The sequence below is a fragment of the Poromitra crassiceps genome (genome assembly GCF_964638095.1).
Source record: "Poromitra crassiceps genome assembly, chromosome: 4".
In the NCBI taxonomy this organism is placed as follows: Eukaryota; Metazoa; Chordata; class Actinopteri; order Beryciformes; family Melamphaidae; genus Poromitra; species Poromitra crassiceps.
Window position 1 is genome coordinate 45,010,066 of NC_139626.1, and position 27,500 is coordinate 45,037,565.

A 27,500-nucleotide genomic window follows, 5' to 3' on the forward strand; every position below is an offset into this window, starting at 1 on the left:
CTATTAGTATGTTAGAGTAGGACCTTATCTGCACTATTAGTATGTTAGAGTAGGACCTTATCTGCACTATTAGTATGTTAGAGTAGGACATTATCTGCACTATTAGTATGTTAGAGTAGGACCTTATCTGCACTATTAGTATGTTAGAGTAGGACCTTATCTGCACTATTAGTATGTTAGAGTAGGACATTATCTGCACTATTAGTATGTTAGAGTAGGACCTTATCTGCACTATTAGTATGTTAGAGTAGGACCTTATCTGCACTATTAGTATGTTAGAGTAGGACCTTATCTGCACTATTAGTATGTTAGAGTAGGACCTTATCTGCACTATTAGTATGTTAGAGTAGGACCTTATCTGCACTATTAGTATGTTAGAGTAGGACCTTATCTGCACTATTAGTATGTTAGAGTAGGACATTATCTGCACTATTAGTATGTTAGAGTAGGACCTTATCTGCACTATTAGTATGTTAGAGTAGGACATTATCTGCACTATTAGTATGTTAGAGTAGGACCTTATCTGCACTATTAGTATGTTAGAGTAGGACCTTATCTGCACTATTAGTATGTTAGAGTAGGACCTTATCTGCACTATTAGTATGTTAGAGTAGGACCTTATCTGCACTATTAGTATGTTAGAGTAGGACCTTATCTGCACTATTAGTATGTTAGAGTAGGACCTTATCTGCACTATTAGTATGTTAGAGTAGGACCTTATCTGCACTATTAGTATGTTAGAGTAGGACCTTATCTGCACTATTAGTATGTTAGAGTAGGACCTTATCTGCACAGTTAGTATGTTAGAGTAAGACCTTATCTGCACTATTAGTATGTTAGAGTAGGACCTTATCTGCACTGTTAGTATGTTAGAGTAGGACCTTATCTGCACTATTAGTATGTTAGAGTCAGTGTTTGGAATAACGCCGTTTAAAAGAACGGCGTTAGGTAACGCCGTTATTTTTTCAGTAACGGGGTAATCTAACTAATTACTGTTTCCGTCGTTACAACGCCGTTATCGTTACTGAACGCTAAATGCGGTGCGTTACTATGAAATGATTGAGTAAACTACCCGTAGCCTACACTAGTGTTGTCAAGTGACTGTGAGGAGACCGGGTGGGTTAACATAACGAGATAAACGATTATGATTGGCTAAGGCAGAGTCATGTGTTTCATGGTAGCCAATCGGAGCCAGTGTTTTCACACACGAGCCAGGACATTAACAACGAGATAAGTGATTATTGGCTAAGGCAGTCATGTGTTTCATGGTAGCCAATCGGAGCCAGTGTTTTCACACACGAGCCAGGACACATCACACGCGCGACACACACACACACACAGACACACCAAACAGATTCGAGGAAGCAGCAGAAATGGCGAGTCCGGAGCAATCAGATGAAAAGTTGGCATTTTCAAGGTGGTTATATAACGCAAATAGTTACTTTCCCTGGTAACTAGTTCGTTTTATTATAGAGTAATTCAGTTACTAACTCAGTTACTTTTGGGAACAAGTAGTGAGTAACTATAACTAATTACTTTTTTAAAGTAACGTTCCCAACACTGGTTAGAGTAGGACCTTATCTGCACTATTAGTATGTTAGAGTAGGGTAGGAGAGATTTGAAAGTGTGATGCATTAGTTAATGGGGTATAAGGAAGGCATTATGCCCTGAGAATTAGAAATGTCAGCAATGTAACTTTACAGTAATAACTTGAGCTCACTTTCCGTATTTTTGTCTGTATTTTCCATTTTAAAGACTTGATTAACATTGTTTCAGCCCACATAAGCTGTGCACTACTGGCTCAAAGCTGTCTACATTTATGTCCTATTATTTTCCTACACATCCTTTTCTGCTAAGTTTACACCATTGTTTCTCCAAGGTAAACAAACACCACTGATCTGTCACTGACATTCCCAATGCTGCTGGAGATCTGTGTGTGCACACTGTTATTCTTACATAACCCATAATAGATACCATTAAAAGATCATATTTCCACTTTGTTGATTATGCTGTCAGCCATTACAGATTGCCTGTAAGATGAAAGCTAGCAGTCCTCTTTCTTCTGAACTCAACAAGATATAATGTATTGTGTTTTCTCGTACACTGTGCTGTCATAATGCTGCGTTTACGCATTATGATTCAACATACATCTAAGAAGCACTTCTTTTATCGCGTGTCCTTTCGCGATCTCAAAGAGAAGGAAATGAATCCACCACATTGTAATTGCCAAGATTTGTGTATGTGTGTGTGTGCGTGTGCATGTGGTATCTTTCCTTGATTTTTAGTAGCCCTGTTCATGTTGTCAGCAGGGCCCAAGCCAAGTCATATACTGTAGGCACATAGTGGTCGTCTAGGGGCACCCTGGTCGTCTAGGGGCACCCTGGTCGTCTAGGGGTGCCCTCGTCATCTAGGGGCGCCCTGGTCATCTAGGGGCGTTGTTCGCCCCGTGGAGCAGATGCAGAACAGCGCCCCAGTGGCGCCCATTAGTGGATCAGGTCATTCACACTGTTTGTGGCGCGGCGTGCATCTCTGCTCGCAGCTCGTGATCTGGAGTGTCGGCATCTGGCCTAGTTTCTCTGTGTGCCGTTGTGCATTTCACAGGAAAACACCATAGAAACACATTAGATGGTCATACAGTATCTCTATTATATCACCACAACATCACATATAAATAATCAACTAACCAGGGTCTTCACTGTTGCTAATGCAATTTTTAAATGCAACACATTATAGGATGATGATCTATCTGGTTTTGAATTATCACTTGCCTTTTGAAAAATGTGTCTGTTATCGAATTATCACAAAAGTAATCAAGGATACATGTTTAAGTTTGTTTATTTATAGGCTACTTAATTCATTTAGGCTAGCCCTATACTCTATGTCTATGTCATTATTTAGAGACCGAGATGGGAAGTAACTAAGTAGAAATAGTTTGTTACTGTACTTAAGTAGCATTTTCAGGTATCTGTACTTTACTGAGTATTTATTTTGCTGACGACTTTTTCCGACGACGTTTTACTTTTACTCCATGCATTACATTACATTACATTTTCAAATCAGGCTAGTTTATTTAGTTTTAATGCACAACAGACACAAACAATGTAATGTTGTTTGTCTCTCTCGTCTTGCGCTCTCCCAGCTTTCACGCATTAGGTGCACCTTTTTTGTGGAAAAACCATATGACGCAAATTATGAATCAAAGTATATAGTCTTTATACATCTTAAAACATGTTTGGAGGGGATCTTCTAAGTTGAATAATCTTAGAATCCTACTACTATAATTGGAGCGTGTTTGTCTGTCTGTCTGTCTGTCTGTCTGTCTGCCTGTCTGTCTGTCTGTCTGTCTGCCTGTCTGCCTGTCTGTCTGTCTGTCTGTATGCCTGTCTGTCTGTCTGTCTGTCTGTCTGTCTGTATGCCTGTCTGTCTGTATGTCTGTCTGTCTGTCTGTCTGCCTGTCTGTCTGTCTGTCTGTCTGTATGCCTGTCTGTCTGTCTGTCTGTCTGTCTGTCTGTCTGTCTGTCTGTCTGTCTGTATGCCTGTCTGTCTGTCTGTCTGTCTGTATGCCTGTCTGTCTGTCTGTCTGTCTGTCTGTCTGTCTGTCTGTCTGTCTGTATGCCTGTCTGTCTGTCTGTCTGTCTGTCTGCCTGTCTGTCTGTCTGTCTTTTTTAAGTAACTGTACTTTTACTTCAGTGAAGAATGTGTGTACTTTTCCCATCTCTGTTTAGAGAGAGGGGGAGAGTGAGAGAGAGTGAGAGAGAGAGAGAGACAGAGATTTGGGAGGGAGTATGAACACATACTTTTCAAAAATCTGAAAGATTAGAGACGTTTCAAAATCTCAGTATGAAAGAAATAAAAGTGTCTCCTGCATATAGATGTAGAGGAAATATTGAAAGAGTAGAACTCTGTGTTCAGTATGTGATGTCATGTGATGTCAGTATGTGGTGCCAGATCAAATCCTGCCTAGGGCACCACTATGACTAGAGCCGACCCTGGTTGTCAGACATCTCTAAAGGCATCAGATCGATGCACTCCGTGCCCAAATAAGTGTATAGCACAATGTCCTTCAGCTCATAAGGGACATGGGGCTCTATTCGCCCCCTGGCCTTAAATGTGCGTTTGTGGCTGGGCGCAGCGCTATTAGTGGGCGTGGTCACGCGCATTCCCCATTTTCCTTGACGCTAAGCGCCAGAATGCGTACAATTTAACCACGCCTTTTTAAGCATGGAATTATTCAGTCTCCAGTAAACCAATCACATTATTCCCTTCCAAGCTCCGATCCGCGGAGCGACTCCAGTCCGGTCAGAAAAGCCCTAGAAGCAAAAATCATGTAAGTCAGGAAGGGATGAGAAGATGACTGGCAAAGATGTGAAAGAGAGAGTGAAAGAGAGTGAAAGAGCGAGAGAGGGGGAGAGAGAGTGAGAGAGAGAGGGAGAGAGGGAGTGAGAGAGAGAGGGGGGAGAGAGAGTGAGATAGCGGCAGAGAGAGTGATTGAGAGGGAGAGAGTGAGTGAGAGAGAGAGAGTGCACGTGAGTGTGTGAGAGAGAGAGAGAGAGAGAGAGGGAGAAGTCTGTATCAGACGAGCATGCAGACACAACTGAGAGTTGCTTTAGAAAGGCATGTCCGCAAAATAGGATAACGCCGTGGGTGCATCCCCGACCCCGGCGCACTGAATAAGGCCTGGTTTTGAAAAGCGTTAACCGCAAAATTAACGCCCGTTGGGAAGATCGCTTTAGGCAGGTATTTAAGGCCGAAACGCCCATTCTGGCCTATTCTGGCACTGCACCACACCTCTTCAGCGTAAAGCGCATTTCGGTGCGTAAAAACATGACGGTATCCTCCCGAGTCAGCGGTAGGCAGGCGTAAAGTTGTTGTTTTTTGTTTTCGTTTAAGGCCAGTTTAGCGCCTAAAGCCCAATTTATGCTTCGTCTGCCGACACTTTTGAAATGGTCGCCGACAGAAATGAGGACTTGAATCGACACTTTCAAGTGTCTGCGAGCAGCGTCTGCTACCTGGTGAAATGTCTAGTGTCGCTGACTACGTCACATAATGTCGCGCAAGTCTGATTGGCTATATAGACGGGCACGCGCGACTTCCTTGTTTTAGTTTTCGCTGAAATGAAATTAATGAGCGTGTCCCCGGTATTTTTATCAGCCTGTCCTTGATGTATGACTTCGTGAAAATCACAAAGAACACCGTGACCAACTTCCCAGAGAGAGAGGAAGTGATTGTGTGGTTGTGTGTCGTTATATGCGGCGACGTGGGTTCACTGACAGCATTCCCTCTCTTGCCTGTCTGCACTGCACTAGTTCTCTGCCTCCCTCTGTCTCTAGCGTCACGTGACCGTTGCGCCGTGGAGAGAAGCATAAATGCAGCAACATGAGCGACACTTTATTTTTCGTCTGCGACCATGTGCTGAGCGACACTTTCTAATAAGTATAAATTAAGCTTAAGGCCAGGGGGAGAATAGAGCCCATGATCTTGAAAAGCTGACAGCTCTCCATACAAAAGGCCATCTATTTCAAACTAAATACCCCGTGCCCATCGCCCATCTGTACTGTCATTAAACTCAGCAACAAGATCAATTACTGAGGATTAGTATTTGCCTTGTCCACAAATCTCTCTTCCCAGGGAGCATTGTCCCTCAGTCCTCACATACTGTGTCCCTACTCCTGGCTGCTTATGGCTGCCGCCACATGTACACAAGTTACTTGTTTTAAAGTCCCTTATTGCCGCCATTGGAATCTGTATTTTTTTTAACAATACAGAAACAGGACAGACTAACAGGCTCAGACACAGGAAAAGAAAAGAAAATACAAGAAAATTACATACAAAAAAATACATATATTATAGACATTCAACACAACGTGGTGCTACCAGCCACATAAGATGCTTATGTGCTTGTAAGAGATATTGTGCATGGGATCCCATGCAAGGGATCCATGAGAAACCAGCCAGGCGAGTCACCCGTCGCCCCTAACCTCATCGAGGTATAGGCTAGAAACGGGTCCCCATGTTAGGTTCCTCAGGAACCTAAGGGCCCTATCTTGGTACAGGCGATATCCCCTATTTACGCTTGCGCACCTGTTTGCGCATGCCTTAAGGCAGGCAAGATAACAGTCCACCTTGCGCATTTGTCCAGGTGTTATGCCGAGTTTTGCACCCCCGCCCGGCAGCAAAGAAAAGCATCCCCACCTCACAGGAGCATAATTGTAATGATTTATACAGAAACATAACTGTTTAAAAATGATATAATTGTTTGGGTAGATGTGACCTACCTGTTTTTAAGTTAAAACAGCCCCAAAATCTCGTGAGGATTCAATACTCGCGGGGGAGCATAATTTATCACAACAACGGGCACAAGCGCAGTTTAGATCATTTATGCACGGTGCAAAAACGGGATTTGGGCGGTGTTAACCACCAGAATTATTCACAGGTGTGGCCTGGCAATGCCTGGACGTTACATCAATCAGATTCCTGTCCATGTAATACAGTTTGGTTGAGGCATGCTGTACTTCCCTCCATGCGTAATTTGGATAGGTGTATATAGGTATATATTATCCCTATCTCATAACGACACCATCACATCATATACCTGTTAAAAACATCTGAGTTTTGATGCAATTCGGGTTATTTTGTTGACTGGGGTGGGACAATAGAAACGTGTTTGCAGCGGGTAAACGGCAGAGACAAAAGAAAAGATTTGAGGATTTAAAGTGGACTCAATTAAAACTCGACTCGTGCCGAGGCTTGTGCCAGATCGGCTGTGATGCCAACGACCCTCCGGGTTATAGCAGGTGAAGGTGAATAGCCTATTGCAAGTAGGCTACAATGTACAAGTTTTCTCAATTAATTTACCATAACCCCTCCTTGCAATGTGATAAAAGTTTCTCAGTGAATTATAGTTGATTGCCTCACCGAATAATCTGCTGGTTACCCAATTTTAGCAGCAGAATTTGATGTCCTGGGGTCGCAGGTCCGTGCGTAATGACGTTTCTGCGCTGCGTGGAGATTTTGGTGTTTTAGCGGATAAGAGGTCCTTTTCAAAGCTCTTAGCACAAAGTAATTGCGCCCTGCTGACGATAGGATAATGCCATCTATCCCCACATTTTAGCGCTGAAACGCCTGCTTTGGCATGTGGCACGCCTACAATTATAACAGGCCAGGCGCTTGTGCCCGCCCCCAATTTGCATTGCGCACGGCGTTAAACGAGCGCAAACGCCAAATTACCGCTTTTGCGAAGACAGGGCCCTGAGTTTCTCCATCCGTATAACAGAGGTCATGTTCGATGTTCGTCAACCACAATTGAAAAGAAGGTGAAGAGGGGGCCTTCCGGTCCTTCAGAATGAGTTTTTGGCAACGGTTGCTGCAGCTGTAGGGACATTCAGAGAGGATTCTGAGCAGCCGACGATGGTGAGTTCTGCGATGCTCAGCTTTCACTTGACATCTTGTTGGACTCTGACTGGTGCAAACCAAACGGAAAGAAATACTACCATTACCGCAACCACCATGGCAGTACTTTTCGGCTATAGACAGTTTCAATTCGACAACATGAACATTCTAAATTGCCCTTAGCTTACTTGCTGTTACAGTGTTTGCTAATACAATAACTGACTGGACATAAGCTAGGTTTCAAACTGTTCCCTAGCAACACAATTCAGTGAAAACCGTCTATAGGTGTTGTAGAAGGGAATTTAATCATCATTCTTCTCCCGTATAAGCAACACCTCTATTGCCGAGAGTGTGAAGGTGGGCAGCTTTGAGATAAAAAAAAACCCGTTTGAGATCAAAATACTCAATGAAGCCAGGAGTCAGGAAAGTTGTCTCATGAATGCATGTGGAGTTGTATTTAGCCATCTTAGTAGCAATGGTTACAAAGAGACTGCCTCATGATAGAAATACAGAAATATAGAAATTCATAGTTGCATGAGTTCATGAGGACAGTCTCTTTGTAACCATAGTTACAAAGATGGCTAAATACATTTGTCACAAGACAACCTTCCTGACTCCTGGCTTCATTTAGTGTATTTCGAAATAGGTACTGTATGTCAAATGGACAACCCTAGATAAATATTGGATTGTCTTAAACCGGCTTGCTTTTTGAGAGTAAATAGAGAGAGAAATATAGAGAGAGAGAATAAGCAAATATATATTTAATTCTTTCCAGGAATTGGACACGCAACACAACAAGAGATGAAAGAGGGCCATATGGCAGGTTCCAACGGTTCTTTCGGCAGTAATAAAACTATTATGATGACTTTTTAACTCATTCTCTCTCTCTCTCTCTCTCTCTCTCTCTCTCTCCCCCTCTCTCTCTCTGTCTGTGTGTGTGTGTGTGTGTGTGTGTGTGTGTGTCTCTCTCTCTCTCTCTCTCTCTCTCTCTCTCTCTCTCTCTCTCTCTCTCTCTCTCTCTCTCTCTCTCTCTCGGACACAGCGCACACACTGGAAGTAAATAATATTTACTTATATTTACTTATACATATTATGTGCTCATCACACATCCTCCCATTGTCATTATGGACCCATGGGTTTCATTAGTGCCAGCTTAAACACAACAACTCTCCTTCCCGCCCCCACACACCGGTCCCAAATGCTTCAAACGGAGGAAGAAATAACACTTGCCTTAAGCATATGAAATTCTACTGAAAATAATGTGATTTATATTTTACAGTCTCATTTGGCTGGTTCAAAAGACACACTCTGACGTTATCTCCTTTTATGTTAATGGGCCTTTTTTTCTTTTCTTTTTCTTTTTTCTTTTTTCTTTTGGGGGGGGGGGCGAGGTGTAATTCCAACCGATGCAGTACTTTGTAAAATGTTTGCAAGCATATTCATACATATGTATGCAAGTGTGTGTGTGTGTGTGTGTGTGTGTGTGTGTGTGTGTGTGTGTGTGTGTGTGGGTTGTGGCTGGCTGGCTGGATGGATGGATAGATGGATCTGTCTATCTATCTACCTATCCATCAGACTGGCACATCCGTCTTTTCTGGGGAAACACAAGACACTCGCTGTTACCTTCCATGTAAAGTAGCAGTAGAAAACAACATTAGATAGAAACAGCCAGAATTAATTTAATTTATAAATGACCCAAAGACACCATGACATGACAATGTATTACCACTCGGCCAGCCATAGATTGCGCAAGATGAAAATATTATGTTATCCATATTCAGTGACATGTGACCATGTCCCTTCTGTGCCCTCACAACTGACCTAGTTACGTTAAAGTTATAATCCATAAGATTTCAGTTTTGTTATCTTGGGTGACACCTATGGTCGATAAGTGGTAGTTGCAGGTGAGATCCAAACAGTGTTGCACGTCATGTGACATTAGTCCGTTTGTTCAGCCATAGTAACCACCCGTAATGCTAGCAGAGACAGGAAAAAAGTAGCTTGTTATCCTACTTCACACAATAGTTCTCGGGAACCTACAGTAACCTACACAATATGTGTTAGCTCCGCCCACCCTGTGTCACCACAGACACCAAGTTCATTAATGCTGCAATACTGAAAATGCAAACTCTTCCATCGATGGGCCATAGGCTCAATCACCATTGTGTAAGCTCACTATCAGATAGAGAATGACTTTCAGATATGTATTTAGATGGAAATCTTTAGGATTATACATTTAAAGTTACAGCCTGGTCAGTCTAGCCTGAGCCAACCAGTAGCTTACAACGATCCACAGCCGCCCACTACAACCTATATAATGTTGGTTACAGGAATCTATGACATTTTATTACAATTATTTAGCTACCTTGATTCAGTAAAGCGGATGAGTGCACACATGCTCACCTCTGCCATTGTCTTGCCCTTGCAGCTGATCTCTTGGTAGTTAGCTCTTAGCCGGCGAGCTAACTCATGTTAGTCATTCTCTCTATGGGCGACTAGCTCCATTTAAAGTGGGCAACTTATGGTTCATAAATGGTTTTGACTTTTTCTTATGAAAACGTATAGACATTATTAATTGTAAGCTTCTCTCTAATTTGGTATACACACAAGGAGCACACATTCCAAATAAACACTTGCAGATATTTCACTCCTGATACACACAATGCTCTCCCCCCAAAGTCCACAGTGGATGCTGGTAGGTAGCAAGCAGTGCGAGCCACTTCCAAAAGGTCAGATTTGACATTCACAAAGGGCTTCTTGGGAGATCATAATGTGGCCTCTAAAGATTCTTGATAAGGTTTGTAGATTAGGCTATGTTCTGGCAGTATTCATTTACTTTACCGGCCACATTCAGTTGCCAGATTTCCGAATGGAGTTTGGTGTGACTTCCTCTCCACATAATAACATGTGGCAAGCTAAGGTTTAGCTGATCTCTTGGCAGTTTCAATAAGTCAAGTCAAGTCAGTCAAATGTATTTGTATAGCACATTTCATACACAGATGCAGTTCAAAGTGCTTCACATAAATTGGATGACATAAGAAAAAAGAAAAAAGAGGATAAAATTGACATTTCGTAACAGCTTTGTCTTTATACTGTAGTTTGGACGTCAAGCATACCCTCTACTGGTACCTTGCGTCTTCTGTTACCCATACATGCCACAGCAATGGGTTTGCATAAAATCAGATTCAATTCAAAGTGCTTCACATAAGATGGTCGACACAAGAAAATAAGAGAATAAAAGAAGAGGATAAAATAGACATTTAAAAGCATCACAACAGAGTAGTTGCAAAAATAGATACAAACTTACAGAGGAATAAAACACAAATTCAATCTGTCAGCAGTTAAAAGCGATGGGGCAAATCTGATGTCTTCAGGCAAGTGATTTGTACACTAGTAACAGTATTTTAAAATCTATTCTATGACACACTGGCAACCAGTGTAAGGACTTAAGAACTGGAGTAATATGATCAGCTTTCTTAGTCTTTGTTAGAACTCTAGCGGCAGCATTCTGATAATGATGATAATAATGATAATAATAATAATAATTATAATAACATTTACCTACCTATTCATTCATTCATTCATTCATGCTTGCATTCATGCATTCATTCATATACTCATGCAGTTTTTAGATTGCTGTTTGTTTCATGTTGGGGTTAAGGGTTGCTGGGTGTGCGGGTCAGGGATTTTAAAGGGCAGACGAGGAGTATGTGGAATGGGTACATACACTACATAGCCGAATCTTCAATATAGCACATGCGCACAGATCCGTTGGTACGGGCATGCATCTTATCCGTGGCACATTTTTTCACAGGCTTTGTGCAGCATGCTGGGAGTGTTAAGCAGGCCCTCAGGGGGCAGCGTACCTGGAGTGATAAGACTTTACCGTTGGAAAAGGGAGGGATGAGCTGGATCTAGGAATCCCTTTCTCTCCCTCCAGGAGGCTGACTTACTCAGTATTCCAGCGACGTGTGATCCTGACCTTACTGTTGCACGTCCTTGGTGCATGCAGAGCGCAGCAAACGCCTTTTTTTTGGGGGGATCGCTGCGCTCCGGTCCATTTTAATGTGCCTTTTCATTCTTTCCGCGCAGCGTCACTAAAGCCCCCGCTGCAGGGGGCTGCACAGCAACCATTTTGATGATGAGAGTGATTGAATTAATGCGGTGGAAGTTGACACTTAATGGATTATGATGGTCAGAATTGTAAAAACACGTGAGGCAGATCCGTTTAAAAGACATCCTAAAGCCTTTTATTTGTTGCACGCCTATAGGGAATGTGTTTAAAGACTCGCATAGTGTGGGGAGACGAACCCTTTGGAAAGAAGGTCTAATGCAGACAAACGGCAAGCATTAGTCCAATCCAATAATATGTAAAGAGTGGCTTCTGTATTCAGTGATGCTGCTGTAAGGCTTCATGGCCATCCATATTATAATGTGGTTGAAAATAATAAAAGGGAGAAGTCCATTATAGCCACTTGTACATATTAGCACTCACATTTATAGTTTGTAGAAACCTTTAATTTAATCTCCTATCAAATTGTGAGTTAGCGTCAGAGAGTCTGAATCACTGTAATCACCACCTGCGAGTAAGCAGTGTTCTAATGTTAGCCAGTGTGGTTAAGCACTTCTGTGTGTTTCTCTCTGTCGTTGTCGGCTCTTAAATCTCTCTAGCAACAGCGGCCCATAATAATAACTTCCTGTGCTCTCAGTGCGAAGCCTTCACTCTCCATCACTGTTTTTGTTTGGTCAAGCTCCCAGCAGGTGGATCAGACTCCAGCAGGTGGATCAGACTCCAGCAGGTGGATCAGACTACAGCAGGTAGATCAGACGTCAGCAGGTAGATCAGACTCCAGCAGGTAGATCAGACGTCAGCAGGTAGATCAGACTCCAGCAGGTAGATCAGACTCCAGCAGGTGGATCAGACTCCTGCAGGTAGATCAGACGTCAGCAGGTAGATCAGACGTCAGCAGGTAGATCAGACTCCAGCAGGTAGATCAGACTCCAGCAGGTAGATCAGACGTCAGCAGGTAGATCAGACTCCAGCAGGTAGATCAGACTCCAGCAGGTAGATCAGACTCCAGCAGGTAGATCAGACTCCAGCAGGTAGATCAGACGTCAGCAGGTAGATCAGACTCCAGCAGGTAGATCAGACTCCAGCAGGTAGATCAGACTCCAGCAGGTAGATCAGGCTCCAGCAGGTAGATCAGGCTCCAGTAGGTGGATCAGACTCCAGCAGGTAGATCAGACTACAGCAGGTAGATCAGACTACAGCAGGTAGATCAGACTCCTGCAGGTAGATCAGACTCCAGCAGGTAGATCAGACTACAGCAAGTAGATCAGACTACAGCAGGTAGATCAGACTACAGCAGGTAGATCAGACTCCAGCAGGTAGATCAGGCTCCAGCAGGTAGATCAGGCGCCAGTAGGTGGATCAGACTCCAGCAGGTAGATCAGACTACAGCAGGTAGATCAGACTACAGCAGGTAGATCAGACTCCAGCAGGTAGATCAGACTACAGCAGGTAGATCAGACTACAGCAGGTAGATCAGACTACAGCAGGTAGATCAGACTCCTGCAGGTAGATCAGACTACAGCAGGTAGATCAGACTCCAGCAAGTAGATCAGACTACAGCAGGTAGATCAGACTACAGCAGGTAGATCAGACTACAGCAAGTAGATCAGACTACAGCAGGTAGATCAGACTCCAGCAGGTAGATCAGACTCCAGCAGGTAGATCAGACTCCAGCAGGTAGATCAGACTACAGCAGGTAGATCAGACTACAGCAGGTAGATCAGACTACAGCAGGTAGGTCAGACTCCAGCAGGTAGATCAGGCTCCAGCAGGTAGATCAGACTCCAGCAGGTGGATCAGACTCCAGCAGGTAGATCAGACTCCAGCAGGTAGATCAGACTTCAGCAGGTAGATCAGACTCCAGCAGGTAGATCAGACTCCTGCAGGTAGATCAGACTCCAGCAGGTAGATCAGACGTCAGTAGGTAGATCAGACTCCAGCAGGTAGATCAGACTCCTGCAGGCAGGTCAGACTCCAGCAGGTGGATCAGACTCCAGCAGGTAGATCAGACTCCAGCAGGTAGATCAGACTCCAGCAGGTAGATCAGGCTCCTGCAGGTAGATCAGACTACAGCAGGTAGATCAGACTCCAGCAGGTAGGTCAGACTCCAGCAGGTAGATCAGACTCCAGCAGGTAGATCAGACTCCAGCAGGTAGATCAGACTACAGCAGGTAGATCAGACTCCAGCAGGTAGATCAGACTCCAGCAGGTAGATCAGACTCCAGCAGGTAGATCAGACTACAGCAGGTAGATCAGACTACAGCAGGTAGATCAGACTCCAGTAGGTAGATCAGGCTCCAACAGGTAGATCAGACTCCAACAGGTAGATCAGACTCCAGCAGGTAGATCAGACTCCAGCAGGTAGATCAGACTCCAGCAGGTAGATCAGACTACAGCAGGTAGATCAGACTACAGCAGGTAGATCAGACTCCAGTAGGTAGATCAGGCTCCAACAGGTAGATCAGACTCCAGCAGGTAGATCAGACTCCAGCAGGTAGATCAGACCCCAGCAGGTAGATCAGACTCCAGCAGGTAGATCAGACTACAGCAGGTAGATCAGACTACAGCAGGTAGATCAGACTCCAGCAGATAGGTCAGACTCCAGCAGGTAGATCAGACTACAGCAGGTAGATCAGACTACAGCAGGTAGATCAGACTCCAGCAGGTAGGTCAGACTCCAGCAGGTAGATCAGACTCCAGCAGGTAGATCAGACTCCAGCAGGTAGATCAGACTCCAGCAGGTAGATCAGGCTCCAGCAGGTAGATCAGGCTCCAGTAGGTAGATCAGACTCCAGCAGGTAGATCAGACTCCAACAGGTAGATCAGACTACAGCAGGTAGATCAGACTACAGCAGGTAGATCAGACTCCAGCAGGTGGATCAGGCTCCAACAGGTGGATCAGACTCCAACAGGTAGATCAGACTCCAACAGGCAGGTCAGACTCCAGCAGGTAGATCAGACTACAGCAGGTAGATCAGACTACAGCAGGTAGATCAGACTCCAGCAGGTAGATCAGACTTCAGCAGGTAGATCAGACTCCAACAGGTAGATCAGACTCCAACAGGCAGGTCAGACTCCAGCAGGTAGATCAGACTCCAGCAGGTAGGTCAGACTCCAGCAGGTAGATCAGACTCCAGCAGGTACATCAGACTCCAGTTGCCTGCCTGGAAAATGGCCATGTCCCAGAACCTCTGGTGCATATTTGATCTGCTTTAAAGTTTAAAAAGACTTTTTAACTATTTTAGATCAGATCCCTGGTCATAAGGAGCACCCATTCACGAGTTTCCTGGTGAGACCGTGGGCGCTTCCATGACACCCTCCCTCCCTGTTTCCAGCTGCCGGTTGCCTGTTCCCGCCCAGGACCGTTCATAGCGAAAGAGACTGAAAATAACCATAATAATTGTTGTGACTTTGTACCTACCTATGTCTTGTAATGATGCCCCCCAGCACAATCATTTTGAAGATGTACGCTATGTCCTGCCTCTCTAGAGGCCTGTTGTCCAATCAAATCTCCCACCGTCTATGGTCCCGCGCTGGTCCCGCCTACAGTCAACGTTTGACTGGGAAATACGTCACGATAAGGAATAATCTGGGATGCCATTTCAGCGGGACTTTATGCAGACCGTCCTCGGGGGCCGCAGGCTCTCTGTCTTCATTGTTTTCACATTAAACTCACAGCGAGCTGTAGGTCTGAGTTCATCTCAGGTTTTCATTTCTTTAAGCTTTTTTTCTCTCTCTCTATTGACTCTGTTCTCCTCAAACATGGCTGCGCTGTCATTAAAACCTCATTGTAGCAGCTCCAAAGGTTCCTTTGGTTGACATATGTATTTTCAAATGTGTTTCAGGCCGCTCCCCCGCTGTACCGCTCACCGTTGAGCTGGCAATTGATGGGGCCAGCATGACGTTTGCACAGCCCTATAAGAGCAAGAGCTGAGACCTACAACTGAGGCGCATCCCCGTCCATCTCACACCCGTTTTCATCTTTAATGATGCGATGTGAATCATGCTCGTTTGTCATTAGCATTATCACGGTGAAATTAGTTTTGCGAGATTTGGAGATTGAAACGCACGAGACGAGACGAAAAGAGCCGTCAATGTCACAAACATTAGCTGCAGTGATCTGGTTTCTCATTTTATTTTTGTTTCCTCAACGTGGGAATGATTGGATTCCTTGCTTGTACACTTTTGCACGCTCCCTATCCAAAGCAGTAAGGAGGAGAAATAAGGGCATATTGACCCCCAACGCAGCCTCATAATGGTCGCTTGACTTTCACCTGGAATTGACATTTCGCTTCATTCAGTCTGAAACTACCGTCCCACGTCAACACAGAGGTGAATGTTCACACTGAATAGCCCTTAGCAGTAAGAAGAAGAAGAAGAAGAAGAAAAGGAGGTTTCTGAAAGGAAACGGGTGAGATAGAAGGATTAGCTAATTCACATAATGAATATTATTTAACCTTGATAGGCTATTTAAAAAATGATAACAATAGAATGTCAACCGGAATGGAGCAGATGGGGGATATACTGCATAGCCAACAACCCCAACATTATTTAATACATGTTAGGTTAGGCAGTGTGAATGAAAAGCATGGGCAAAAGAAAGGATTACAGCTTTAATAATAAGGTGTGCAATATGACAGCGGCAGAATCCACACACAAAATAAAATATGATAAAAGTATCAACTGTAGAGCATAGCACTGTAGAATATGTTAAAAACTCTTGAAAGTAACACATGACAGTTGTTTTACATTTTTACCGTGATATTTATGAATATAGAATTCTGGAAAATCACTGCGCCATACTGCAGCAGCAGTGGTTCGGCAGGTAGAGCTGTCGCCTGGGATTCGGAAGGTTCCTGGTTCGAGGCTGGCTCCTCCCGGCAGTGTGTCGAAGTTTCCTTGAGCAAGACACTGAACCCCCTAACTGTATCTGCTCCCCATGAGCAGGTACCCCTAACTGTATCTGCTCCCCATGAGCAGGTACCCCTAACTGTATCTGCTCCCCATGAGCAGGTACCCCTAACTGTATCTGCTCCCCATGAGCAGGTTAGAGCAAGACACTGAACCCCCTAACTGTATCTGCTCCCCATGAGCAGGTACCCCTAACTGTATCTGCTCCCCATGAGCAGGTTAGCGCCTTGCACAGCTGCTGCCGCTGCTGTCGGTGTGTGTGAGTGGGTGTGTGAATGGAAGAGTGAATGGCTGAATGTTTGTGAGGTATTCACTGTAAAGCGCTTTGAGGAGTCTATAGACTAGAAAAGCACTCTAGTATAAATACACCCTATTTTTACATTACCATTTATTCACATATGTTGACGTAAATGATAAAGACATATTACAGCATAATTACAGATCATTGAGGTTGTCGGCAGATTTGTACAATATCACAATCACATCCAGGAGCTAATGTCAACATTTGGCCATATAATAATACTGCATACTGAATAGTTGTCTGGGTTTGACATTGGTGTTAGGATGACGTCATCATTCCTACTTTGACGTCGTCATTCCTACTATGATGTCATCGATCACTGATGATGTCATGATTCATAAGTGTCTTTCATGCCTTTCGCTGGTGATGTCATAACACAGGTGATGTCATGCCTTTCGCTGGTGATGTCATAACACAGGGCCTGTTCCTGCAGGTCCTGGCTAGTGATTCATAATCTAGACTCACATCTTGACCACCACTCACGTTTTACCGTGACCCAATTTACTGCATATTTTATTGCTATATTCATATCATGATGTTGTCACGATGGAGTCTAAACGCTAAAAGACTTCAGATTTCTATAATAATCATTGTGCACATGTAAATTGTTCTTTAGCACATGTAAACAAATAGTTCACCAAAGAATGAGTCTCTCTGATTGAAAAGTGTGTAGACAAGTAGGTCATGGGGTGGGCTGCTCAGTGCCGGGGGTGGGCAGGGCCGGGCGAGGCGCAGCGTAATCGGCCAGGCTGGGCAGCCCATGTGCCACGCAGCAGCTGAGCGCGCTGCGTGCGATCTCCATATTTTTGACCTTGTGCCACTTGTTGGTGTTCCTGTCATAACGCTCCACGTTGGAGCAGACTATGTTGCCGTTGAAGCCTCCACACACAAACAGCTGGTCGTCCAACACCTCGATGCCATAGTTGCTGCGTGGATTAGGCATTTCGGGCACGGCGCTCCATGTGTCGGTCAGTGGGGCGTAGGCCTCGGCGCTGCGCAATCGCTCAATGCCGTCGAAGCCGCCCACTGCATAGATGAGCTCTCCATAGGCGATGACGCCCAAGCCGCCGCGTCTGCTGCTCATGTTGGCGATCAGCGTCCACTGGTTGGTGTCTGGGTTGTAGCACTCAGCTGTTTCCAGGAAGTCCGTCCCATTAAAACCACCGCAGATGTACACTTTGCCATTGAGTACTGTGGCGCTGGCGTCGCTCCTCCGCTCATTCATGGGCGGGAGCAGAGTCCACTGGTTGGTCTGAGGATCATAGGTCTCAGCACTCTGGAGCCGGATATGTATGTGGTAGCCTCCCATGGCGTAGATCTTGCCATTCAGTACTGCCATGCTGACATAGCAGCGGCGATCATGCATGGGCCCCACCTCGTGCCAGGTGCGGGTACGGAGGTCAAACTTCCGCACAGTGCTTAACTGCCCTACTCCTTCAAAGCCGCCAGCACAGTAGAGGACGCCATTTAGGAAAGCAGTGCCGTGGTAAGCCCGGGGACTCTCGTCACGGTTTGTGACATCGACCCAGAGCTGTGCGCAGGAATCATATGCCTCAATGGCATTGCTGGGCATTTGCTGGGCATTGGATGGCTGGCCGTGGGTCATGCCTCCGAAGACCAAGAGGACAGCAGGAGGCAGGCGCGGGCGGGTCAGAGGGTTGGAGGCTCTGTTGATGGTGTCGACATCCATGGCCCTCTCGGCGTCGATGATGACGGGATGGCACTGCGTGTTGTCCTTAACCAGACTGTTGTCCTTCACCTGCTTGATGAAGTAGTCGGTGGTCATCAAGCCCAGGCGGATCTTGGGCAGCAGCATGGAGATGTCACCTTCACGCTCCTCGGGCGAGTGGGCGATCCAGCCGAGCACGGCCTCGAACGCCGTGCTCTCCCGCCTCACGTTCAGATCGTCCCGCCCCAGGATGTCCGTCAGCTGCTCCAGAGAGAGTCCCAGGAACTCTTCGGAGGCGGCGGCGATCTGCTCAAAGTGGACCAGGATGAAGCGAAAGGCCTTGCACCTCAGGTCCGGGCAGTAGTAGAAGTCCACGAAATTGAAGATGTCGATGCAGTTCTCCCAGCACAGACGTGCCTCCAGGAACTCGCAGCATAAGCGCACAACGCCCATGACACAGAGGTAGTCTGCTGCTATCAACAGCTCGTGCACGTTGTTCTCGGTCACCGGGACAGAGCGGGTGTAGACGTACTCGATGATGAGCCGCATCATGTCGGCCGACACGGGGCCGGGAATGTCATAGATGTTGTCGTCATTATCGTCGATAAAGCCATGGGTGAAGAGAGCACGGAAGTAGTCACTGCAGGTGCAGAGAGCGTTCTTGTGGGCGTTGAATTTGACACCATCGACTCTGATGACCGCGTCGCACAGGGGTGACGAATGCTCATTAAGCGCCGACCAGATTGACCTTTCTCCTTTTTCGTGTCTTTTGTTTGGCAAACCTGGATCCATAGCTTATCTTTCGTTAAAGGCTGGACGATTTTGTCCCCCTAGAGAGTCCTCCTTATGAATCACTAGCCAGGACCTGCAGGAACAGGCCCTTATAGATCCGACTATGACATCACCTGTGTTATGACATCACCAGCGAAAGGCATGAAAGACACTTATGAATCATGACATCATCCGTGATCGATGACATCATAGTAGGAATGACGACGTCAAAGTAGGAATGATGACGTCATCCTAACAATTGGGGCCTGCGTCACCCCCCCTCACCCCTTCCTCTCTTGTTTGAAAGTTGTTACGACAGAATTACCAATATATGCTGATGGTGGTGGATGCTCTAGTCTTTGCCAATAAATGCTCATTTATCTGCTTTTGTGGGAAAGGGAGAGAGAAAAAAAATGAAAAAGTGAACTCGCAAGTTCTCATTTTTCACAGCGCGCAGGCTTTAGCTCCCGGCTCGAGCCTCATTCATTCATCTTTTTTTTTCTCTCTCTCTCTCTCATGAAGCCCCAATGAATGTAATCAGCTGACTTCCAGAGGACACTTACTGTGCATAACACTCTATCATGCTCATCGTCAACAGCATCGTCAAGCGAGGGTAGAGAGAAGAGCCATGCTAGTTTGTTGCTTTCACTCCCATCACCCGCCCTGTTTCTCCCTAACTTGTGCCCAACAACCGTTTTAGGTCTACGCTGTTGCGGTATCTGCAAAGATCGCTCTGTCTGTTTAGTATTCATTTACGACGGTAAACACTCGACTGTACTTGCGTGATCCTTTTCGGGGTCAGCGGGGGTGGGGGTGGGGGGGGGGGGGGGTTGTCTGGAGTCTATCCCAGTACAGTATGCATTTGGCAGAAGAGAGACACCCTGGACAGGTCCCCCCAGTCCATCACGGGGCGAACACCAAGAGACAGCTAACCACGGCAGTTTTAATGTCTCGACACATACACTCCACACGGAAAGGGCCAAGAATCGAAAACCTTTGGCACCCTTTTTTCTGTTTGTGTGATGGTCGAACCCAGGGGTAGGCAACCTCAGCTCTTTAGCTCCTCTTCAATGGCTCCCTGCGGTTTTGAGTTATTATACAGTTATTTTATGACATTTGTGATTTCCATTCATAGGCCTGAAGTGATTCTTACATGCTCCAATTGTAAAAATGTAAATGGAGAAGATAATAGCGCATCTATGGACCGATTTGTTTGCGTTCCCCGCCAACACTGCTGGCATACTGGTATGCTTGATCTGTGGAGAGAAATTAGCAAACAGCAGAAAAGTCATATTGAATATTAATATTGACATTTCTAGAACAAGCACACTGCATTTGCTGAAAATCCAGCGGGGGGATGAGAGAAAGAGAGTGACTTCGGAAAGCAGAGCAGCAAATGTAGGCTACTTTTAAGAATTGGATCAAATCTCCAAACTCCACTACTGCTGCTATTTTTGTGGCAGCTCAGGAGACAGTAAGGCGTGGAAAGCCGTTCAGGGACGGTGAATACATGAAAGAATGTTTCATTCAAATATAAGAGCATCTACAGTAGTGTCAGACTTCAAAATCAAAACTGAGATCGTTCAGAAAATTAAAGACATGCCCTCTCTGCAAAGACCATGAAAATGGCATCAAACATAGCCAGTCAGCAAATCAAGTGTCAAATGTTTTTGCATCTCCACACAGATGATGATGATGATGATTATTATTATTGTTATTATTATTGTTATTATTTTATTTTATTTTATTTTATTTTATTATATTTTATTTTATTTTATTTTATTTTATTTTATTTTATTTTATTTTATTCAATTTTATTTTATTTTATTTTATTTTATTTTATTCTATTTTATTTTATTTTATTTATTTTGGCCAAAAATGACTCTTTTGGATAGTGAAAGGCTGCCGACCCCTGGTCCAATAACCACGATCAAGTTGGCCAAATCCTCGCAGCCATTTGTATAAGGCCTTTAGACTGAACAGAGGAGCGAGGGTGTTATAAACTCTAGGCTGAACAGAGGAGCGACGGTGTTATAAACTTATATAGACTTGTAGTATTTTGCTGCATGGCTGACAAAAAGCGGCGTGCCAGCGCCGCCGTTTGGCCGTCACAGGCCTTTGTCAGCACAATCGGGCCAATAAAAAGCTCCACTTTCCGCTTTTCCCTCTTTGTGCTGTCGGCCGCCATGACTGCCACAAGTTAGGCGTTAAACGCCCCGCCGCTTTAACGACAGTCAGTGCCGGCCCGTAGTCTCTGCCCTGTGTTCCACTTCCTCTCTCCGGCACTGCGCCCGCTGCCACAGACCGTCTGATCTCACTCCCTCTCTCTCTCTCTCTCTCTCTCCCTCCCTCTCTCTCTCTCTCTCTCTCTCTCTCTCTCTCTCTCTCTCTCTCTCTCTCTCTGGCTGTCCTTGAACCGAACTCTATGATCCTTTTTGCCAAAGAGTGGTAAAAAAGACACGATACAGCAACACTCGAATCATCAGAGCTTCTTTTCCAATGGGGGGCTCATCAGAGGGCCTGTTGTGAAGTCAAAGATCATAGCAAGGCGACACAAGTCTACATTTTTTAACTCTCTCTCTCTCTCTCTCTCTCTCTGTCTCTCTCTCTCTGTGTCTCTTTTTGTCCTTTCATGTGGGTCCATCTGGCGCTCTCCCTGCCCTGCTCTGCATTCACTCCCACAGGTAAGTCCTCCTTTTTATGTCCCCCCCCCCCCCCGTTTGAAGCCTCTGGGCAGAGCTCATTGGACGGGGGTTTTATGCATTGGCTCCCCTCAGTGAGACTGTTTACCCGAGCTGCGTCTTAAGCACTCGCCGCGTCAGGCTGGCATTTTAGCACAGTGATTTTTGTAAACAGGGAACACATTCCCTTAGCGTAACTGACACTTGGAGAATGGGGCAATTCCATTCATGCAGCCAATCGCATTGGCCGCTGGAGAGATGCCAATCTGCCCCGCACAGATAGGGGAGAGAAAGAGGGCGGGGGGAGCGGGGGGGGAGTGGTGGGGGGGGGAGCGGGTAGAATAGCATTCATTCATCCTGATAGCGATCGAGTAAATTGAAAGTGATAAATGCCTGTGTCTATTTTTACTCCCCTTAAACCCCAATGTGACGTTTTTATTCAAAAAGAAGCCTTGCCGGGCAGTATGTTGGAAACGTTTGGTCACAGCGTCGTTTGGAATTCAGTTTGACTGAAGGTGATTTGACCACTGATTGTGAAGCCTGACGCAGTTGCCCCGATGATGACTCATTTAGCAAAAATGGCGACTAAATTGAGATGATGTATGTGTGCTACAGGCAACAGAGCAGAAGGGAGGAATTATCAAACACAAAACAGGGATTGTCATTAAATAAGTTCTGCCCAGTGGTTCTATATTTTGGTATTATATTTATTGTTTGTTTGTTTGTTTGTTTGTTTGAATCGTCTCAAAGGCTAATGCTATCCAACACTAATCTGGATAATCATTTGGGCCAACTATCTTTATGGTGATTGTGGCAAACGCCAGAATGTCCCCCTAAACAGGGATCATGTCTATGTTCCCCGGGTTCTATGTTCCCCGGGTTCTATATTCCCCGTTTTTCACTAACCTCTCCCAGCCCCCACGCCAAACCTAACCTCCCCCCATGCCTAAACCTAACCTCCCCCAGACCCTAACCCAAAACCTAACCTCTCCCACCCCCACGCCTAAACCTAAGGTTGGCATTGCGGGTGGTCGGCATAGCGGGTGGACACCATTTGGGAAAAACGGGGAACATAGGACCCGGGGAACATAGGACCCGGGGAACATAGGGATGACCCCCCTAAACAGTGACTTGGGCTGATACTGTTGTTTGAGGAGACCTGTGGTGACTTGGGCTGATACTGGTGTTTGAGAAGACCTGTGGTGACTTGGGCTGATACTGGTGTTTGAGAAGACCTGTGGTGACTTGGGCTGATACTGGTGTTTGAGAACACCTGTGGTGACTTGGGCTGATACTGGTGTTTGAGAAGACCTGTGGTGACTTGGGCTGATACTGGTGTTTGAGAAGACCTGTGGTGACTTGGGCTGATACTGGTGTTTGAGAACACCTGTGGTGACTTGGGCTGATACTGGTGATTGAGAAGACCTGTGGTGACTTGGGCTGATACTGGTGTTTGAGAACACCTGTGCTGCGCAATGATTTTGCACCTGCACTCAGTTAGCTCTACATGTTCAGTCTTCCTAATCTCCCTTTTTGGCACACCCGCCTTCATTTTGGAGCCTTCTGGTTAAAATATGTTACATTTGGATTTCCTCTTTGTGTTGCGTGTTGTGTGTGTGTCTGCTTGAATAGTGTTAACACAGATTATATATGATACAAAGTGGGTTGATTATCGGTAAAGCCATCCTTTAACACAGTATATCCAAACACATTCGCATTACTATTTTCTTTTCGGGTAGAGCACACTAATTTACACAGGTTTCCCCCCGTTGCTTGCCCCCACCATTTTCTGTCTCCATCAGCTCATTTCAGCTTTATGCTATCCACCTTATTTTTGGCGGCCATTTTTGCCTGATCTGCTGATGGGTGCTTCTTCCGGTGTGATCCTCCCAGCCTTGTTGCTGACAGCTTGACACCCGTCTGGGCGAACGGAGCAAATCACTAATCAGGTCCAGCTTGGCAAAAATCTCGTCGATAAATATCCCTTTAAGAGCGCAGTGCATTCATGGGTAATCGCCTGCTGTGGCCAATATTAACCATTTCGAGTAACACTGTTTCCATACGGATCACCGGCGTTAGTTTGTTGTTTATAACGTGGCTATATTCATAACGTTTTCTATCTCGGATACGTTATTTCGAATCGCACATAGGTTACGCCAAACCCCACATAGGTTACGCCTCGAATCCCACATAAGTTACGCTAAAACGCACATACTTTACGCCTCGAATCGCACATAGGTTACGCTAAAACCACCACCGCAAAGCGTGTGGGTTTCAGGACGAAACAGACTCGAGCCACTAACGTCATCTTAAAAGCACAATATTCCTGGAATGCAAGTTTACCTAAACAGTTACATGTCCTCTGCATTCTACATAAAATTAAGATATTACGGGTTGTTTTATTTTGTATGTTACATACTTATTGACCAAGTTATGTTCAATTCAGCCAGGGTACAAGAGACTGAGTGTAGGTGGCCATCTTTTCAAATCAAGTAGAATACATTAGGAAATGGCAAGCTGCAGCAATAGTCACGTTAAACCGGACCTTGTACGCACAATTGTTTTTTACAGTGGGGCATTCAAAAATAAGGTGGATAGTCACTGTTCTCACACATGACTAGGGGTGGGACAAAATATCGATACTCACGGTATCGCGATATTTCCACTTGCGATACCTTATCGATACACTGGCACCAAGTATCGATATGTTTATTTATTTATTTATTTATTTATTTATTTATTTTTATAAACAGGCTAAAATATTATGCTGTGTGTGGTAGTTGAAACATAGTTTCAAGTTGACGTTTATTTATGTTTGTAGTTGAAACAAAAACATAAATACTGTAGGCTACATGAATGGAAATGTTTGATCATTAATATCTACTTTTAGAAATTATATAGGTAGGAAGGTTATATAGGTTTTCTTGTTTTAATAATAATAATAAAAAGACTTAATGTGTAACTTTTCCTCCGTGGTATCGAAAATGGTATGAGTGAGTGAGTGAGTGAACTCTGAGAGAGTTCATGTCAATTCTGCTGATAAATACATAATACCTGCTTCTTGCCTTTTAGGGGTATTTTTTTCTCTTCAGTTACACAGATATCGTGATGTATCGTAGGTGAAATTTCTTCCAATATATCGATTATCGCAGAATCGCTGTATCGTGATAATATCGTTATCGAGGGCCAAGTATCGTGACCATATCGTATCGTGAGTTACTCCACGATTCCCACCCCTACACATGGCCCTCCATCTTGACTCTTTGTGATTGTCACTCAACACGTCCCAATAGGCCTAAGTAGAGGGCTTCTTAAAGCCGTCCATACGATAGACGAGGCGTTTAGTTGAAGGGGATCAAGCTGTCAGAGAGGCAACGGGGCTAACGCGGGCCATTTTGACCCTGTAGCTCGGAACCCGTGGATCCTGCCTGATATTATTTAAATGGTTCCAGGACTTTGCTCCAGCCTTTGTTGGTGTGCAGTGATGGGTGTGTGTATAATATGAGCTTACATTTCCACTTACGCTCGCTTCACGCGCTGCTTTTTATTGATCGCTTTTTCCTTGTGTGGGCCGGCTGCTGCTGGAACATGTGCTAGTCAAATGTCTTCAGTGGGCCTAATTTACCACTGCTGCTAGGAGGACTATAAAGTCAACGCAAATTGGAACGGAACTGAAAATTTATATTTTGGAAAAAATAATAGAAAACGGATGCATGCATATGGTACAAAAGCTGAAGTCTATTATATGTGTGCAATATTATCTGAGATTGTTATTCATTGAGTCATATAGGCCCTAGCTCATATGTAGAAGAAATCAAGCTCTTGGTGCCAACAGTGATCTAGCACCCGGTACATTGTTTTCAAATGGCATTTTGCTCTTTGTTTTTCATGGCAACGTCACGCTTTGTTGCACATCTCACCACGGTCCGTCTGCAAGGTAGGAATGAATAACAGACACAAATCCCGAGTCTGGGCCTGGATAAGGCTTTGCTCGTCAGCCACCGTAATACTATAATACTATAATACATAATATTAGGTCCCGGCCCACATGTGCTCTTACACAGTGCGGGTTACATGGAGCCCCAGATGCAGGCCCAGCTGTTGCCATGTATGATCTCACTGACTGACCCTGATGCTTGATTTTTAATGCAAGACAGAACACTAGCATAGGCTAATCCATCACAACCCAGCAAAGTACAGTGAACTACAAAAACATTGTAGTCAACATCATCATCATCATCATCATCATTTAGCACTTTCCAAAATGTATCAAATAAATTGGAAAAAACAACAACCATATTAACAGCCACACTAATTGGAATAATGGACATAATATATAGGACGAGTCAGCGTGACACACAGATATGCCACCCAGACCCCCAGCAGTTAACTAGTATGAGTTGTGCCAAACAAACGTTAATATCTCAAAAACTATACATCATAGTGCTTATATTTGGACATTCTGAGTGAGAGCAGAAATAGCTCAAGGGTCTGATGTATAATATACATTATGTATGTCGTGTTAAAGTTGTGTGAACTGTCGCAGTTTTTAAAATGAAGTGAATTCAGCACATTGAAAAGCACAGCCTGCTAGCGCGAGACACTCAAGGCTGGCTCCATAGGGTCGCATTATAAGCTGCCGTTTGTCTACCGAGACTGCTCCCTCGTATACAATGGCCACCATCCTTCTGTCCATCTCCCACTCTGACTCAGTGTAATGAATGTTCAGGTGCCAGCCCTGCCCCCAATCCCCAACCCGTTTCCCCTTCTCCAGCACCCACCACTGCTGCACCTACTGTAGGTAGGTAGGTAGGTAGGACCCACCACTGCTGCACCTACTGTATGTAGATAGGTAGATAGGTAGGTAGGTAGGACCCACTACTGCTGCACCTACTGCATGTAGATAGGTAGGTAGGTAGGTAGGACCCACCACTGCTGCACCTACTGCATGTAGGTAGGTAGGTAGGTAGGTAGGACCCACCACTGCTGCACCTACTGTATGTAGATAGGTAGGTAGGTAGGACCCACCACTCCTGCACCTACTGTATGTAGATAGGTAGGTAGGTAGGTAGGTAGGTAGGACCCACCACTGCTGCACCTACTGCATGTAGGTAGATAGGTAGGTAGGTAGGACCCACCACTGCTGCACCTACTGCATGTAGATAGGTAGGTAGGTAGGACCCACCACCGCTGCACCTACTGTATGTAGGTAGGTAGGTAGGACCCACCACCGCTGCACCTACTGTATGTAGGTAGGTAGGACCCACCACTGCTGCACCTACTGTATGTAGATAGGTAGGTAGGACCCACCACTGCTGCACCTACTGTATGTAGATAGGTAGGTAGGACCCACCACTGCTGCACCTACTGTATGTAGATAGGTAGGTAGGACCCACCACTGCTGCACCTACTGCATGTAGGTAGGTAGGTAGGACCCACCACTGCTGCACCTACTGCATGTAGATAGGTAGGTAGGACCCACCACTGCTGCACCTACTGTATGTATGTAGGTAGGTAGGACCCACCACTGCTGCACCTACTGTATGTAGATAGGTAGGTAGGACCCACCACTGCTGCACCTACTGTATGTATGTAGGTACTGTAGGTAGGACCCACCACTGCTGCACCTACTGTATGTAGATAGGTAGGTAGGACCCACCACTGCTGCACCTACTGTATGTATGTAGGTAGGACCCACCACTGCTG

The 27,500-nt window shown here is 45.2% G+C and overlaps 2 protein-coding genes across 6 annotated transcripts in view; one reads left to right on the forward strand and one right to left on the reverse strand.

Annotated features, from left to right (window-relative positions):
* ctnna2 (catenin (cadherin-associated protein), alpha 2) overlaps window positions 1-27,500 on the forward strand; it is a gene marked incomplete at both ends in the record, with an annotated part of 596,683 nt that overhangs the window by 345,983 nt on the left and 223,200 nt on the right. The gene's annotated exons all lie outside the window — the stretch shown is intronic.
* Window positions 17,356-19,134, reverse strand: LOC310774916 (kelch-like protein 10; the record flags this gene model as incomplete). The annotated part of the gene is made up of 1 exon (XM_083635011.1): window positions 17,356-19,134. The coding sequence occupies one exon, from the start codon at window positions 19,132-19,134 to the stop codon at window positions 17,356-17,358; it is 1,779 nt and encodes a 592-aa protein (XP_083491137.1).